The sequence below is a fragment of the Rhinichthys klamathensis genome, unplaced genomic scaffold (assembly GCF_029890125.1).
Source record: "Rhinichthys klamathensis goyatoka isolate OS25496 unplaced genomic scaffold, OSU_Roscu_1.1 h1tg000331l_1, whole genome shotgun sequence".
In the NCBI taxonomy this organism is placed as follows: domain Eukaryota; kingdom Metazoa; phylum Chordata; class Actinopteri; order Cypriniformes; family Leuciscidae; genus Rhinichthys; species Rhinichthys klamathensis.
Window position 1 is genome coordinate 1,184,771 of NW_026606846.1, and position 18,725 is coordinate 1,203,495.

Here is an 18,725-nt window from a genome sequence, read left to right on the forward strand (position 1 = left end):
ACTCAACTTCCACGGACAGTTTTAATGTTTTATATCAAGATTTTGCTTTAGTATAATTTTCGGGTAGCCTGGCTAACGCCAGACCCAATTCTCGTTGAGACTTGGGTCTGGGAACCACATGTTCATTTTCTCGTATTTGAGGCGTGGATTACGAATGCCCAGAGCCGTTTATTGGGTGCTAAGAATGTCTATCAAATGCGCCTATACGTAGCTCACAGCCAATCGTTTCCATTATACCAGATGATGTATGTAGAGCGACAGAAATTAGACGAGGAAGACGACGATGGCCGATGGGTCAGAGATTTATGTGTAGCCTACACGATGGCGTGTATCTAGCGGCCGTTTCACACCGCATGCGTGAGCTGCGCGTATTTTTTTCGGCGTGCATGTTAAGCAATGAGTGTATTCACACCGGGAGCAGCGCGTGAGCGTCGAGCAGGAGCGGCGCGTGAGCTGCAGTGAAGCGGGGGTTTCGAATCTGTTTTTTGCTGCATTGCTCACGCTAAATTAAAGTGAAAGCACACTTTTGATGGACAAAAATAAATGTGATTTCACACAAAAAGTGCCCAAAATGCACAGAATTAGCATGTCTAGTGAGTTTTAACCAGAACTTGAGTAGGCAAATAAAAGAAAATAAAGACTCTAATGGAATTTTGCCAAATATTCCTTTCTTAAAGTTAAACTAAACTAAAATAATCGTTAAAGGAACCCAACATATTATTTTACAGTTCCCATCCCTAATCATTACCTCCTTTGTTTCTGCAACACTGACTGCAGTCTCATAATTAGTGCAAGCTGACAGGTAATTCACTGCTTAAGAAAATTATGATTTAATGATATGATCGAAAAGAGTAAAACTGTCCTCATTTCACAAACAACAGTCTATTTTAGCCTATTATGACCCATGTCGGAAGTCCCTTTTAGGATCGTAATGGCTTAGATCAGTACTATTTCACAATGACAGTATGAAGCCAGAGTCCAAATTAATCTCTGAAAGTTTGGTCTGTTTTCTCACCTGAACTCTTGACAGTGTATGTGTCTGTGGTCTTTATTTTAATTTTATTTTCAATTGCTATTCACATTTTACTATTTTATTTCAGTAAACAACTTAAGGTTTCTATTTCACTTACAAGACTTTGTGTTTATTTTAGTCTGTTCATAAGCACACCAATATTGAGATAAGGGTTTATTGAAATAAAGTTAATAATATTCAGAGGCTACTTAGAGAGATCTAACAATAAACTAACCCAGGGCCGCTCCCGCTTAAACCTAAGGGAGAGGCACTACATGTGTATATGTTAAAGTATCATGAACCATGTAACACACATTTTGGCGCTGTCACACTCCTGACAATCTGAGTGTGTAAATCATTTATATTTATTGACACAATACCACAGTTAAGTGTCTTTACATGTGTGTTAAACATGTCTGAGAAGTGTATATTGTGAACCGCACTGCAACACACATCTGCTCTGAACACAAGGATATTCTTTTGCACACGAGAGCATTACTGCTAGTTTCACTTCCTTATTTTAGCAGTTTCCTGCATGCCGTTCAATTCTAGAAATAAAATAAATTGTTTTGTTACTTAAAAGTTCCCTTTCGAGGGAACTCCAACTGCGTCGAATGACACTTTGGGGGAACGCCCCTCAGCGTAGCGCCTCTGAAGCATGAATGAAACTGAGCCGATCTCCGATTGGTGCAACGTCATGACGTAATGTGTGACGACACATAGGCGGAACTATAAAGGGACGCCGGCAAAACAAAATGTCAGCTTTCTGTTCTTCAGCAAGCGCTATCTGTGACTGTTTGTCTTATTTATTGTTGTCTGTTACTGAGTGAGTGAAATGGCGAGTGTGAGCTTCAGGAAGTGTGTGCATCCTTGCCCTCGCTACATCACGGGCGGGGACACACACCAACTGTGCACACATTGTTTGGGAATGCAGCACGCGCAGGCAGCTCTCGAGGGGGCTGCTTGCGAGGATTGTGAGAAAATGACAATCCGTGTGCTGCGTTCCCGGCTGGCTATCTTCGACAAAGATGGTCAGCCTCGCGAGCCCCGTGGTGCGGGACCCGCGTCTGCTGAGGCGGCGCCCCGCGCCCCGTGGCTTCTTCTGCGCGAGTCGAGGATCCGATGTTTGAGCTGTCTGCCTCTGAGGAGGTAGAGTCGCTCAGCATCGAGGGCGGGGATTTCGGGGACGATTCGCCGCCCCGTGTCCCTGCGTATGAGGAGTTGGTGGAGGTTGTTTCCCGTGCAGTGGCCCATTTAAATATCAGCTGGCCACAAGATAAGCAGGAAGCGCATACTAAAAGTAAGCTGGATGAGCGCTTCCTGCAGCACAGGGAACAACCGCATCACTGGGGCTTGCCGTTTTTTCCCGATTTGCACAACGAGTTGTGTAAATCGTGGAAGAAACCGCATTCCTCTCGTGTTTCCAATCCCCCTGTTTTGAACTACAGTAACATCATGGGGGCACGAGAGAACGGTTATGGGATGATGCCGCGGGTGGAACAGCCTCTAGCGAATTATTTATCCCCTGAGTCGGCGTCATCCCTTAAAGCCCCGGTGCTGCCCACTAAGCCGTGTAGAGACACATCATCGCTAGTGGACAGGGCTTATATGGCTGCGGGTCGGGCTGGTGCGAGTCTTCACACCATGGCTATGCTCCAAGCGTACCAGGCTGACCTTCTTAAAGACATCGATGAGGGCGAGGGCCCAACTCCGGAAGACATTTCGGAGTTGAGGAAGGTCGCTGATTTGTCTCTCCGAGTCACCAAGGAGACGGCCCGCGCGGTCGGTCGCTCCATGGCGGCAATGGTGGTCTCGGAGAGACATTTATGGTTAAACCTTACGGGCATCAAGGAGAAAGACAGGGCGTTCCTCCTTGATGCCCCGATTTCGCCTTCTGGCCTGTTCGGCGACGCCGTTAATACCGTCGTCGACAGGTTTCAGGAGGCGAAAAGACAATCAGCGGCCTTCAAGCAATATCTCCCTCACCGCTCGGTGTCTAAGAAGTCTGCTCCCAGTGGGCAGCCGCAGCCACAGCCATCCACCAGCTCCTCCGCCTATAGACAGGCTCAAAAACAGAGCGTTTCGTCTAAAGCCCCCCCTCAAGGAGCCTGGGGGCATAGACAGCGCTCTCAGGCGAAGCCTCAGCAGAAGCAGGGCGACCCGAGGGCCGTCCTGCAGGCTAAAAAGGCTTCGTCGAAGAGGTCCTAGCTGGTCTAGGATCTCTGCGGGCGGCCCCACCTGTGGTGGAACGATCGAGGTCGTCTCCTTCACGGAGCCCGCAGGAAATCGATGTTGCTCTCCCGCCGTTAAACACGCTTCAGGACACATCGGTATCCAGCGAACGCAGGCTGCACTGTCCGCCCCACAGGCTTGTGGTCAGGCAGCATTCGCGTCCGCCCATCGAGAATCGTTGTTGGTTTCAGCCCTGCCAGGAATCCGCTTCAGGGGGCCGAGAACGAATCCCGATTAATACCCGAAACCAGGCTCGAGAGCCTGGTTCCCTTGGTAAAATTTTTCGAGGCATGGAAAAATCTTATGAATATTTCTCCTTGGGCCCTGCGCACCATTCAAAATGGGTACAGGCTGCAGTTCAGTTCCTGCCCACCCAGATTCAACGGGGTGGTCTGGACTGTAGTCGACCCAGTGCAGGGTCGGGTATTGGAACAGGAAGTAAACTCCCTGCTGGCAAAGGAGGCTATAGATTGTATTCCTCCACCGGACAGGGAGTACGGGTTTTACAGCCGCTACTTCATAGTTCCCAAGAAGGATGGGGGGTTGCGTCCAATAATAGATCTCAGGCACCTGAACCGTTCTCTGAGGAGATTCAGGTTCAAGATGCTCACTATTCCCATTATCGTGAGTCAAATCCAGTCCGAGGATTGGTTTGTCACGATAGATCTAAAGGACGCATACTACCACATATCCATCCTTCCATCTCACAGGAAGTTCCTGAGGTTCGCTTTCGGGGGCGAAGCGTACCAATATCGGGTTCTTCCGTTCGGCCTAGCTTTCTCCCAACGCACATTTACCAAATGTATGGATGCAGCTCTGGCACCGCTGAGGCTTCAGGGCATCAGGGTGCTCAATTATATCGACAACTGGCTGATTTTTGCACAGTCACAGGAGCTGGCGGTTCGGCATCGAGATGTCGTCCTCGCCCACATCCAGAGCCTGGGGTTGAGACTCAACACGAAAAAGAGCGTGTTGACACCAGCCCAGAGAACTACGTTCCTGGGAGTGGTGTGGGACTCGGTCACGATGCGGGCACAATTGTCTCCCGCGCGGATCGAGTCCATCCTGACCACAGTGTCCGGGATAAGGCTAGGCCAAGCCATCACTGTAAAGCACTTCCAGAGAGTGTTGGGGCTCATGGCAGCAGCGTCCAGTATCATTCCATTCGGCCTGCTGCACATGAGGGCCCTTCAGTGGTGGTTAAGAACCAAGGGGTTCTCCCCGAGGGGAAACCCGTTCCGCATGATCAGGGTTACGCACAGATGCCTTCGTTCCCTATCTATGTGGAAGAAAGCTTGGTTTCTGTCCCAAGGGCCAGTGTTGGGAGCGTCATGTCGCCGGAGAACCGTTTCGACAGACGCCTCCCTCACGGGCTGGGGCGCGGTCATGGACGGCCGCTTCACGACAGGCCTATGGCAGGACCATCATGCCTCCTGGCACATAAACTGCCTGGAGATGTTGGCGGTGTTCCGAGCTCTGAGGAGCTTCCTGCCGGACCTCAAAGGTCATCATGTCCTTGTGAGGTCAGACAATATGTCGGTTATTGGCCTATATAAACCATCAGGGGGGTCTGAGGTGTCGCCCTCTATGCAGACTGGCGCATCAGATCCTCCTGTGGTCCCAGGGGAAGTTGTTGTCTCTAAGAGCAACATTCATCCCGGGGAGTCAAAATCAGGGAGCAGACATCCTGTCGAGACAGGGGCTGAGGCCCGGGGAGTGGAGACTCCACCCCGAGGTGGTGGAGTCAATATCTCAGAGGTTCGGCCCAGTGGAAGTGTCCACTGTGGTTTTCCCTCTCCCATCCAGCCCCGCTGGGGTTGGATGCCATGGTGCAGACGTGGCTGAGGCTACGTCTGTATGCATTGACCCCGATCGCTCTGCTCCCGGGAGTTCTAGAGAGAGTCCGTCGCGACGGGATCAGTCTACTGTTGGTAGCCCCGTTGTGGCCGGCCCGAGTATGGTTCTCCGACATAATTTTGCTCCTGGACGGCCCTCCTTGGGAGATTCCCCTCAGGAGGGACCTGCTGACACAGGCAGAGGGCTCAATATTTCACCCTCGGGCCGAGTTATGGAAACTGTGGGTCTGGCCCCTGAGGGGGCACAGTACCTAGAGGCCGGCCTATCAGCTGGAGTAGTGGAGACCATACTCAGCTCTAGAGCTCCATCCACGAGGAAATTGTACGGCTTAAAGTGGAACGTCTTCACCGTTTGGTGTAGGGAGCGTGAGGTGGACCCAGTTAACTGCCCAGTGGCTTCAGTGCTGGAGTTCCTCCAAGATCGCTTCTCCACTGGTCTTACCCCGTCCACACTCAAGGTGTACGTGGCTGCCATTGCGGCTTTCCACGCTCCTCTGAGTGATGGGCCTCTGGGGAGACACCAGTTGGTCGTACGTTTCCTCCATGGGGCATGGAGGATGAGACCTGCGGCTCGTACCAGGGTTCCCACATGGGACCTGGCAGTGGTTCTTGAAGGGTTGGCTGAGGCCCCCTTCGAACCGCTAGAGTCGGCTGAGGCCAAGAACTTGTCGCTGAAGGTGGCTTTTCTGTTGGCCATTACCTCTCTGAGGAGGGTAGGAGATCTCCAGGCGCTCTCCATATCTAACGGGTGCCTGGAGTTTGCTCCAGGCAACATTAAGGCCATTCTTCACCCTAGGCCCGGCTATTTGCCTAAGGTGCCGTCCAGTGCGGCACGGCCTACGGTTCTGCAGGCTTTTCATCCTCCACCTCACGTGATGGCAGATGAAGAGAGACTTCACTTGCTCTGCCCTGTCAGAGCACTGAGTATTTACATTCAGAGGTCCTCTTCATGGCGGAAGTCGGACCAGTTGCTGGTGTGTTTCGGGTCGCCCAGGAAGGGGCTTCCCGCCTCAAAACAGACCATCAGCAACTGGATTGTCCACGCGATTTCCACGGCCTACCAGGTGCGCGGTTTGCCTTCACCTTTGGCCGTGAGGGCTCATTCCACCAGAGGCATGGCGTCCTCTAGAGCCCTTCTCGCGGGGGCCCCCATCCAGGAGGTCTGCGATGCAGCAGGATGGGCTACCCCCCATACCTTTATTAGGTTTTACAGTCTGGACATTCCGTCGACACCCGGCTCTCTTGTGCTCGCGTCCTAAGTGTGCCTGTGAGCAGCTTCACACTAGGGCAGGCAGGGTACGTTGTGGCGTAGTGGGTACTCGTTCCCCCAAAGTGTCATTCGACGCAGTTGGAGTTCCCTCGAAAGGGAACGTCCTCGGGTTACGACTGTAACCCTTGTTCCCTGAGAAGGGAACGAGAACTGCGTCCCTTGGCCACGCCTTCCCCTGCCTGGGAGCGCTTGCCTCATCACAGAGGCTGACATTTTGTTTTGCCGGCGTCCCTTTATAGTTCCGCCTATGTGTCGTCACAGATTACGTCATGACGTTGCACCAATCGGAGATCGGCTCAGTTTCATTCATGCTTCAGAGGCGCTACGCTGAGGGGCGTTCCCCCAAAGTGTCATTCGACGCAGTTCTCGTTCCCTTCTCAGGGAACAAGGGTTACAGTCGTAACCCGAGGACGTTATCCACTATCCATGACTCCTGAATTATAAAACAGTTTTTAAAGTATTTAAAAGTCATTATTAGCATCAGCTCCAGTTTGGTCAAACAGAAAGTATTTGCACAAACTACATGAGCGTCTCTATAGCAGATATTAACTGTTTTCAGGGAGTGTTTCTACACATGGATTATAATGTGCTGTTTACTCTGAGGAAAACAGATCAGATCCAGCCTCCTTTATCAACACTACAAATGTTCTGGAAGATAGATCTGGGATGTATTTCTCAAGCACCACTGATTTAAGTTTCGCCTCCCTGAACTTCTGACTACTGTCTCAATGGTGTTATTAACTCTCTGGGGTCGGCGGTCTCGCCGGCGATACCAGCTCACTTTTTTCCTTATCAGTGCAAAAGAGACTCAAATTACTCTGTTAATTTTGATCTTACATATAAGTGTTGTACATCATTCGATCCTGTTAAGTTTGTATTTTTTTTGTGGAACCTCATAATAAAAACAAAGTGTTGTGCTTTTCGCCTAATAAAGAAAAATAAACATGATGCGCATTCTGCGTTCTCTCTGTCAGTGAAGTCCATTCTGAAACGCGTCCGAAAAATCATCTGTAACTCTGCAAATACTCAGTCAAACAGGTATACAGGCACACAGGCATGAAGCCTGAATTATCTTCTTTTAAATGAAGTAATTCATATAAAATTTTTTTTTTCTCATTTTATGTAATCTGTACGAAAAGAGAGAGATGATAGTCGTTCTCGTCTCAGCTCATTAAAGTTAATTTGACCACGCCCACGGAGCGCGCGCTCTATTCAAACACAAATGCTCTGAGGCGATCCACGCCCACATCAGCTGGATAACCACCGAAAGAGACTCAGATTTACGACGCTGTGAGGAATAATAGTACTATCTTAATAATAATCCTGGAAAAAATTACCTCAGAAGTAGGCTACAGGTAGTTTCATTTGGAGGAGCAACGGATCCAGCCGAGGAAATAGGTACATTCTTTATTTTCAAGTGCTTTGTGCTAGTCGCGATATGGAATAGTGTCTGTAAACAAAAAGACTGTTTGAATCGCGTTTTTGTGTGTGAATGAATGAACAGCTTTTACCTAACTATATTCCAATACTGAGATGAGTAAAAATCGACTGAAATATGTTGAAATAAAATATTTTTTGTATAAACAACGTATTAAACTGCAAATTAACATTTATATGTCCTAATCATAAAAACGATATGTTACATATGAAAGACAAGATGTCGTTTTTACTGTAAAATACTGCCACATTAAATAAGCTTGTTTGCTAAGATGTTATTATAGTGTTTGTTCGATTGTAGGCTATATTCAAACTAATTAATCCGCAACTGTGAAATATGTATGATAAAATGTATACTTTAGTATATACAAAGAAAGATTACATTTGAAATATAGTTAAAATTTTAATTGTTGTTGTAATTGTAACCTTTTTATTAAAATAGCAAAAATATATGTAGGCTACATATAAATAAATCTTAGGTAAATCTTAAAAGCTCAATATAAGCCTCCTCTTTAAATTATTTGTATTGTGTTTTATTAGTGACACATTTGGGATACATTCCCAAACTTTCTGTAAAAACAGTATGATAATTAACTGCACAATTACTATACATTTTTACATTTGATATTATACAATTTGCAAGCACAATTTGAAAAATAAATAAATAATTGGAACTGTGAACCAATTTTGTATTTTATAGGCATATATATACACTCACCGGCCACTTTATTAGGTACCCCATGCTAGTAACGGGTTGGACCCCCTTTTGCCTTCAGAACTGCCTCAATTCTTCGTGGCATAGATTCAACAAGGTGCTGGAAGCATTCCTCAGGGAGTTTGGTCCATATTGACATGATGGCATCACACAGTTGCCGCAGATTTGTCGGCTGCACATCCATGATGCGAATCTCCCGTTCCACCACATCCCAAAGATGCTCTATTGGGTTGAGATCTGGTGACTGTGGAGGCCATTTTAGTACAGTGAACTCATTGTCATGTTCAAGAAACCAATTTGAAATGATTAGAGCTTTGTGACATGGTGGAAGTAGCCATCAGAGGATGGGTACATGGTGGCCATAAAGGGACGGACATGGTCAGAAACAATGCTCAGGTAGGCCGTGGCATTTAAACGATGCCCAATTGGCACTAAGGGGCCTAAAGTGTGCCAGGAAAACATCCCCCACACCATTACACCACCACCACCAGCCTGCACAGTGGTAACAAGGCATGATGGTTCCATGTTCTCATTCTGTTTACGCCAAATTCTGACTCTAACATCTGAATGTCTCAACAGAAATCGAGACTCATCAGACCAGGCAACATTTTTCCAGTCTTCAACTGTTCAATTTTGGTGAGCTCTTGCAAATTGTAGCCTCTTTTTCCTATTTGTAGTGGAGATGAGTGGTACCCGGTGGAGTCTTCTGCTGTTGTAGCCCATCCGCCTCAAGGTTGTGCGTGTTGTGGCTTCACAAATGCTTTGCTGCATACCTAGGTTGTAACGAGTGGTTATTTCAGTCACTGTTGCCCTTCTATCAGCTCGAACCAGTCTGGCCATTCTCCTCTGACCTCTGGCATCAACAAGGCATTTCCGCCCACAGAACTGCCGCTCACTGGATGTTTTTTCTTTTTCGGACCATTCTCTGTAAACCCTAGAGATGGTTGTGCGTGAAAATCCCAGTAGCTTAGCAGTTTCTGAAAAACTCAGACCAGCCCTTCTGGCACCAACAATCATGCCACGTTCAAAGTCACTCAAATCAACTTTCTTCCCCATACTGATGCTCGGTTTGAACTGCAGGAGATTGTCTTGACCATGTCTACATGCCTAAATGCACTGAGTTGCCGCCATGTGATTGGCTGCTTAGAAATTAAGTGTTAACGAGCAGTTGGACAGGTGTACCTAATAAAGTGGCCGGTGAGTGTATATATATATATATATATATATTGTCATTGCATTCTTGTGGCTCAGTGACACACCTGAATGAAAGGGTCATTAGTATGCAGCTCCATTATGCGCTCATTATGCGGGCCCATTGTCTTCTCAGGTGTGAATCACAGCAGGTCACACCCCTGCGCATATTGCCTTTCCAAACAAAAAGTGTCATTTTTAAATTTAAACCAATCTATTGTTTTATGTGAATGATAAGGCAGGATGATTTTCAGATCATTTTGAAGAAAAAACTCTAGGCAACAACATCCATTAGTCAAAAGTCTTGTGGACACATATTTAGTATGTGTTTTGTTGCCTTATTTCAGAAACTTTAAGTTTTAGTTTTTTCAATAACCACGCATAAACAATATTCTCTCAAAAATACAAAAATGTACATACATGTTGATAACACATTATGGTAGCCCTGTGTGTGCTAAATAGAGTGTGATTACACCATTGCCAGTAATATGTTTATAAGCAACTGAAAAAAGCACAAATGTCAGAGTATGTCAAAACATCTCAAGAACCCCAAAAACACCTTGGACCCCAGAGGGTTAAAGCCCGGAAGACTTTTCTTTCTCCTTGAGCCCCAAAAGGTTTACCCACAGATGCCACTCAATGGCAACTATTGCAGGAAGAGAGCGGCCGATGGCTCTGGACTTCAGGAGGTCTGTGGAGCGCCGGAGCTCCAGGACTGCATCTGGAGACACTCCCTCGCCTTGATAAGGCCCTTCATTCAGTCGGCCTGGTAGGCTTGCAACATCGCCATGGTGTGCAACAGGAATTGCCTCCAGTCTGGCAAGGAATCTCTCCTCTAATCCAGTGGTTCCCGGAACTTTTTTTCCTGCGCACCCCCTTCTATGTCCCAACCGGGTTGGCGCACCCCCAATCCCCACTTAAAAAAACAAAACGCAACAAAGCTTTGTTTTATCGCCATATAAAGACTCATGTTTAATCATGCTCAAATAACCAGAACACGCATGACAATAACAACATCAACAAAGTTTCAATATAATGCAACAAAGCTACGCACAAGCTTCCACTTTTAACCCTTTCACACGTAAGTTTAAACTATTCTAACTGACCCCCCAGCGTGAGTTTTTCAAGGCGACCATTATTTAGAACTTGTCACTTTAATGTTTCCATGGTGACGCGTCATTGCTTGTCACGTGACACAGCGCAACCACAACACAGCGCTGAATGAATGATGATCTGCTTTTATGTCATTTTTTATCAAAAATATTCACAAAGGTATTAGCTATAGCATTAAACACTGACATTCCGATTGTCAAATATGTGTAAGTGGATGTGTTTTGTTGTTTAAACACCTTCAAAACGATCGAGTTAGTTGAGCTGTATGCGCGATGGGCGGCGCCATGTTAGTTTGAGCCACAGTTCAGAGAATCGGATCTGTTGGATTTACAACACGTCTTCTCACGAAATACATGAAAGTAAGAGGCCTTAGAATAGGGTAAAATGTGAAGCTACTTACGCAATGTGTATCTGATATGAATAAAACGTGTCGTCTTATTATAATGAAAAGGATTATTATTGCTGCTTCCATAGAAATCAGCAAAATCAAAATCATTGTTTTGCTAGTACTTATAAGTATTTAAATGTCTGAAACCTAAAATAAACATTATGTGGTTGAAAACACTCAATGGTTGTGATTTATGACTGCACTGGCTCAGCGCCAGCCAACGCGCAAAAGCACATTTGAATTTTAGAAGTTGATCACGTGACATATAGCCTAGCGGCTGCAGTGCGTAGGGGAAGACAGCAGCTGTCTTCTACGTTTCTATCAAAAACGAATAAATTATAGTTTTTTTATTTAAAATAAAAGCGATTACAAAGGAAATGTTTACTGTTCATGTTTTTTTTTTTATTGTATGGAAAAATCCCACTTAAAAAAAACAGACCGCCATTATATTTTTCCTCTCGCGCACCCCCTGGTGGCAGCTCGCGTACCCCTGGGGGTGCGCGTACCACACTTTGGGAATCCCTGCTCTAATCTATCTAATCTATGTATCCACCGGCCATGGCAAGGGCCGTCATGTCCGACTCCTGGAGAGAGGGAGGAGACAGGCTTAAAACATCCGTCTCAACTCTCCTCAGAGATAGACCGGGCCAACAACATGCTCTCTGCCGGATGGGACGGGCCTGCCGATGCTTCTGGTTTGGGCATGAGAGAGTGGCTGAGTTTTGAGAAAGACAGAGATCCGTCTCAGACTCCTCCGCCAGCTCCTCCTGCGAGCCCCATAAACACAGCAGTGGGACTGGACCGCTAGGACTTGCTTGTCCAAGCTCTTGTTCTCTCCAGACTGGACTATTGTAATGATCTCTCCTTCCAGCATATTACTTATATATTACTATACATTACGAGCTCATGAAGGGGAACAAATATCTCAGGAAAGGAGACATATTAAACACAACTGCAGAGGTTTATTAAGAATATTAGTAGTAATCATTCAAAAAAGATGCTAAAAACAGGAATGAACAAGATGCAATAATCCTCAGATCATCTCCATCACACAGAACAGAGAGACGATTATACAGTCTGAGTCTGTCCATTACTGTATTTAATATTATATTTACAGCAGTTTACATATGAAGCTCAAGAAAATGACTTTCAGCACTGTAGGCAAATATATCCATAAAACCCATATAAATGAAAATAAATCTGGCCTTTTATATGTAAAAACATTTTAATCTAAACTTGATGGTGTCACTATTTCTTCAGGATGATCAGAGTTTTCTGAGAAGAAAATAAACCAATGAACAATCCTCTGAGTTTCTGCTATTGTAAATATTGCTGCAGATTCTGAACTCATCCGTGTTTTATTGTAATATTGTGGGCATCTCTATTTCCTCCGGGCGCTTCGAGTCCTTCCTCCCTGCAAAATAAAAGCATTGCCTGACCTCTCGTATGTGTTTCTCATGATTGCAGATGTTCAGATCAGATGAGTGTGAATCTTCAGATTGTGTGCGGCTCAAACTCACCAGCTCTTCTTGCACAGATGATCTGAAGAAGAATCACAGTAGGAGCAGCAAACACTGCGATCTCAACAATACTCACAATCACTGCAGGAAACATGAGAGGAAGAAGAGAAACTGTACATGACTGAAGTCAAGGGTCTTCATCTATCAACAGTTCTTGATGAAGCATTTACAGACTGACTGATAGTGTAATGTTATAAAGCTGTCAGTATAAATGAACGTGTCGTACCTCTGTATAATAATCCAGCAGTTTCTGATGCTGGATCAGCTGGATCTGTGGATCACGTCTGTTAGTTCAGTTCAACACATAATGCCACATATACACAACATCATCATCACATAATACTGGAGCTTCACATCACAGAAATGAGGAATATGTGCTCGAGTCTGTCATCTATTATCTTCTTACTTCAATCTCAAGCTGTCAGGAGGAGAATGGCAGTAGTGGAGAAGAGAGATATTACTGTATCATTTATTCCTGGTTTATATGAGAATGAAACACAGTTGAGCTGCTGCAAATAAACCTTCAGCTTGAATGAGTGACATAAGCCTTATAATTCCTAAAACCGGCCTCCTACATGAGTCATACTAGGCTTTAATAGACTCGTCTGCTTTATGCAGTATATCATGGGTGACCCATGTAGGACGCCAATATGAGGAATTATGAGGATTGCTTTAGAGACGCTCATGTAGGAGATTTACATTGAGTTTATGTTGAGTCTCCGCATGACAGACCCGCGACTGCAGATCAACGCTTCTGCATTTCTCTACGATACAGAAGGAAATTAAATGTGGAGGATTTTGTCTTTGATAAGATGATTGACAGGTCAGTTTGTGTGACAGATGTGTGTAACTAAACGAAAGAGAGCAACCGTTAAAGACGCGATTGTATGAAGTGATAGTGTGTCCCAAAGCTTGTGTACTCTTCTGCTACACACTCAAAAGTATCTACTAGTTTCTTCCCAAAAAGAGTAAATACTTTTAGGGCGTAGTATAAGTAGACGAACTGAGCATTAGAGTAAAGAATAAGTGAAGTCGGCCATTTCCTCTTCAGTTTCATCTGAGCTGTTAAAGTGAACGGCAGGACAAACTTTCTCCGGTCAGACAGAAACAAAATGTTGGCAGAGAAAACTATTTTTCTTTAAGATCAAAAATATTATTTAAAAAGAGATATTTAAATCGGTGTATTTCATATTGGGGTCATAAGACACCATAAGACACTTGATGAATAACTGATCTATACGTCACCTGAAAGCTGAATAAATAAGCTTTCCATTGATGTATGGTTTGTTAGGATAGGACAATATTTGGCCGAGATACAACTATTTGAAATCGTGAATCTGAGGGTGCAAAAAAATCTAAATATTGAGAAAATCGCCTTTAAAGGTTTCCATTTCTGTTGGCGATTGTGCTGCAACCACTTACAAAAATAAAGTTTTGATATATTTAAGGTAGGAATCTTACTAAAAATCTTCATGGATCATGATCTTTACTTAATATCCTAATGATTTGTGGCATAAAAGAAAAATCGATCATTTTGACCCATACAGTGTTTTGTTGGCTATTGCCACAAATATACCCGTGCGACTTAAGACTGGTGTTGTGGTCCAGGGTCACATATGTTAAACTTGTTTACTTTTACATGTGTGTTTGTGATAATGTTGTGACTGCAGTATTTTATGTCTGTTTGGTGTTTTTCATGTCTCTACAGTGAATGATGTAGTTAGTCTACATGAAAAATATCTAAAGTTAGTTCAGATGATTAATACTGTAGAATATGACCATCATATTTTCACTTTGATCATCACATCACATAAAGAGTGAACAGTTGGACTGTTACTTCACTGCAGTTCATTAGTTTGAAGCAATGCTTTGAGTTCCTCTTCTGTGAGAGTCAGAGAAGCTTTTGTTCCCTCAGTTTGTTCTGGTTCAGTGATACTGATAGACCTCAGTGTTCCTGACATTATGAGGCTCTTCTAACACTGTTTTCTCACCTGAATACTTGACAGTGTATCTGACTGAGGTCTGGAGTTGCTTTCCCTGAGTAAGCTGACATCTCCACTCTCTGTTGGCATCTTCATCCAGGAGTGTTGTAGTCAGAGTGAGGATACAGTGATCTGGAGATGATGGATATGATGATGATGATGATGATAATATCTGATATCTGGAGTCTGTCTTCAGATCAACACCAGCCTGATTCACCCACAACAGCTCAACTCCCACAGAACTGACCAAATAACCACAGGAGAGTCCATATGAATACAACTGACAGGAGAGAGTCACAGAGCGGCCTGGACTGATCTCAGTCTGTGAGGATGAAGATGAAGATGATGATGATGATGATGTTGATGAAGATGAAGACACTGAAACTGAACACAAATCACAGACTCTTCAATCATGATCTGAGTTTAAAGGGAGAATCTGCCCTTTTTAAATTGACCACATAATCATAAACTCACCATGAAGAACATGCAGAAGAACATCAGCATCAGTTCCTTGTTGTTCTCCATTCACATATTGACTGCAGGTGTAAAATCCATAATCTTCTTCTTCTGTGACGTTCTTGATGTTCAGAGAGCAGTCAGACTCCAGACTCAGTCTCTCATGTCTCTCTGTGTCTTTATTCTTTATCCCTCCAGTAATCAGTTCAACTCTCCCTGAGCGTCTGAATATGTTAGAGTAGATCCATGATGTTGATTTGCAGTCAGAAAGAGTTTTATTACAGGACAGAGAGACATTTACACCAGAACTGATGAACACATGATCCACTCCACTGGTGCCTGAAACACAGTATATCTCAGTCATCATTATGATAAAAACAGAAGTTAAATCATGATATTTTCCTCACTGTTGCTCTCGACTGCATCTGAGAGTGTTAAAGCTCTGTTGTAAAGCCCCAGTTTCGGCTGCTCTGAGTTCGATCGCTCTTTGAGTTGTAAGTTGATGCGAGCGCGGATACATGGAGTTACTGGAGCAGTTTTGCTTCTAGACGGCGAGGATGTGGACCATCAGTGCTTTTTCTCCCGTAAGTCTGATAAACATCAAGGGAATTAATCGACAGTTGAAAAGGAAACTTTGGCGTTGTAGGAGCCATAAGGCTATTAATAATGTTACTTAATGTTATGGCTATATGTAACTACTGTCTGTACTCCCCCCGGTGGTAAAGGGAAAGAATTGCACCCCTTTTGGGGACTTCCTGAAGGTAGCCATCTTAAGCAGGAAGTGATGTGGCAAGGGGAGGGGGATTTTGGTGGTGACGAGGGCGCTGAGACGCGACTGGATCTCTGGGGCGCTGTGACACGTCATCAACCGACGACGCTTTTGACTCCAGCGCGCGTCGAAATGGCGGCGGAAGGGAGGAAAGTGTGGGGAGAAACATCGGATGATGACAATGAACAAGAAATGGATTATCAGGAAGTAAGGTATAATAAAAGGAAGAAAAAGAGCAGCATGGGTGATGGATCTGATTGTGAACGAACAATTAATAAAGTAAAACAAACGAGAAGTGAAGCTGATAAAGAAGAGGAAAGAGAAATCAAGGTCATAATTACTTTTGCTAAGCAGTCAGAACAACAAACTCATCCTGTTAAATTATCGAAAGCAATTGAGAAAGAGATAGGAGTAGTGAAAGCTGTAGCTTGTCTAAACAATGGAAGAATAATGATTAAATGTAAGGATGAAAAGCAAAAACAAAAAATACTGAAAATGAAAACGCTGGCAGGAGGAAAGATATCATGCACAGAAATAGGTAATGGAATCAGAGGGGTTATCTCAGGAGTACCTCTTAATGTAAGTATGGATGATATTAAAGGAAATCTAAGTGGAGGCACAGTTATCTCTACTAGAAGACTGCAAATGTGGAAAGACAACAAAGAATGTGAGAGTATGAGTGTGATGATTCTGTTTGAAGGGAGTAATTTGCCCACAAGAGTGGAGCTAGGATTTGTTAGCTTCTTGGTGCGAGAGTTCATACCTCCACCTTTGAGATGCTTCAAATGCCAACGGATGGGACATACTGCAAATTTTTGTAAAGGGAGAATGCGGTGTGTAAAGTGTGGGGGGAACATGAATATGGCAAGTGTGAGGAGGGCATAGTGATTAAATGCTGTAACTGTGGCGGTGGACATAGCGCAGCATACGCAGGATGTCCTGTACAACAAGAAGCCCGCGAAGTTCAAAAAATAAAAACTATGCAAAATGTAACATATGCAGAAGCTATGCGTAAGGTAAAAGACAAAAGTAAAGCTGAACCGAAGGTAACTAATGTGCCAGGAAATAGGATGGAATCCTATTCTAAGAGAGAAGTAAGTCATGAGAGGAATGAGACAGATCTGCATATCACAGTAAACAAAATTGACTTTGTGGCATTCATTTGTGCGGTGGTGAATGGTACTTCACAAGTGGAAAAGCGATCTGACAAATTAAGGATTATCGTAGGATGTGCTAATAAATTTCTCAAGTTAACAGGAGTTTCAGCAGAGGAGGTGCATGGGATTTTGAAAGCAGAGGAAGGAACTGCTGCCATGGATATGACTCAGAGTAATAATCCTTAGCTGTACGATGTCTTTCCTACTACTACATTGGAATGCTAGGAGTTTAATAGCAAATGGTCAAGAATTTAAAAAACATATATCAGAAATGGGAAAGGCACCAGACATCATATGCATTCAAGAGACATGGTTAAACAATTCTTTGGACTTCAAGATCAATGGATATGTAGTAGAGAGGAAAGACAGAGTAACTGGAAGAGGAGGTGGGTGTGCAACATTTATTAAAGACAATATAATATATAAGAGAATAAACACAAGTAATAATGTAGAATGTGTAAGTATAGAAGTAATGGGGAGGTATGAAGGAATTAGAATTTCAAACTTTTATAACCCTTGTAAAGAAATAAATAATAGTATTCTAGAAGATGTGATGGGTGAGTCACAAGGTAAAGTTATTATATGTGGGGATTTTAATGCACATAATGGTCTATGGGGTAGTAAGAGTACAGACAATAATGGGTTAGTAGTAGAAGAATTTATAGAAGACCACTCATTAGTATGTTTGAATGATGGAAAATCAACAAGAATGAATGTCGTTAAAGGCGACTTGTCATGTTTGGATCTCACAGTAACATCAGCTGCATTAGCAGGTAAGTGCACTTGGAGTGTACAAGAGGATAATTTGGGCAGTGACCACTGGCCTATAGTCTGTGAGATTCAGAGTGCCGTACAAAAGCAAAGTTTTAATCAGGGTGAAAGGTGGGGATTTAAACGGGCAAGATGGGAGGAGTTTTGTGTGTTGTGTGAAGAAAATTTCAAAAATATAAAGATGGAAGGGAATATTGAGGAGAGATACAAAAAAATAGTAAGTGAAATTATTTTAGCAGCGAACCTATCTATACCATTAATAAGAGGCAATGGAAAAAGAAAGAAAAATGTTCCATGGTGGTCTGAAGAATGCACAGTGGCAACTAAAGAAAGGAATAAGGCATTCCGGGTTTTAAAAAGGTTAATAACTCAAGATACAGTAATAGATTATCAGAAGAAAAGGGCAGCTGCAAGAAGGGTAATTAAAAGTGCAAAGAGAAAAGCATGGCAGGAGTTCTGTAACACAATTGGGAGAGAGACTGGAATGCATGTGGTATGGAGAATGATAAGAAAAATGAATGGTGTTAATACTCATAAACAAGTTCCTGTAATTGAGGAAGATGGAAAGGTGGCCAGAACAGATAAAGAAAAGGTAGAAATATTGGCCAAAACATTAGCTAAAATCCATAGTGTTGAAAACTTGAGTGATACGTTTTTAAAAAGAAGACAAGAGTTAAATAAAAAGTATGAGAATATTTGTAGGAAAAAACAAGAAGTTGATAGTAACATGGATGATGATTTTAATCTCTTTGAGCTAAAAATTGCTATTAATAATTCAAAGGATACAACACCAGGGAGAGACATGATAAGCTATAGTATGTTAAAAAACTTACCGGATGTAGCCATTAAAGGGGTC

The 18,725-nt window shown here is 43.9% G+C and overlaps 2 protein-coding genes across 5 annotated transcripts in view; both read right to left on the reverse strand.

Annotated features, from left to right (window-relative positions):
• Nucleotides 1-18,725, reverse strand: part of LOC130105977 (uncharacterized protein DDB_G0271670-like) — a 174,826-nt gene that overhangs the window by 112,601 nt on the left and 43,500 nt on the right. Inside the window, exons 2-3 of one of the 3 annotated variants that reach the window (XM_056272172.1) lie at nt 15,191-15,511; nt 14,726-15,100 (exon numbers count right to left, since the gene is read on the reverse strand). The exons of the other annotated variants lie outside the window; for them this stretch is intronic. Coding sequence (XP_056128147.1) covers nt 14,726-15,100; nt 15,191-15,511 — 696 coding nt within the window. The remainder of the gene's footprint in view (nt 1-14,725; nt 15,101-15,190; nt 15,512-18,725) is intronic. 3 annotated transcript variants of the gene reach the window in all.
• The window catches only part of LOC130105983 (uncharacterized), a 257,444-nt gene that overhangs the window by 23,019 nt on the left and 215,700 nt on the right, over nt 1-18,725 (reverse strand). Inside the window, exons 5-7 of one of the 2 annotated variants that reach the window (XM_056272184.1) lie at nt 12,961-12,999; nt 12,735-12,815; nt 12,525-12,628 (exon numbers count right to left, since the gene is read on the reverse strand). The exons of the other annotated variant lie outside the window; for it this stretch is intronic. Of the exons in view, the coding sequence (XP_056128159.1) occupies nt 12,573-12,628; nt 12,735-12,815; nt 12,961-12,999 (176 nt within the window). The 3' untranslated portion in view covers nt 12,525-12,572. Of the gene's footprint in view, nt 1-12,524; nt 12,629-12,734; nt 12,816-12,960; nt 13,000-18,725 lie in introns of those variants that run through there. 2 annotated transcript variants of the gene reach the window in all.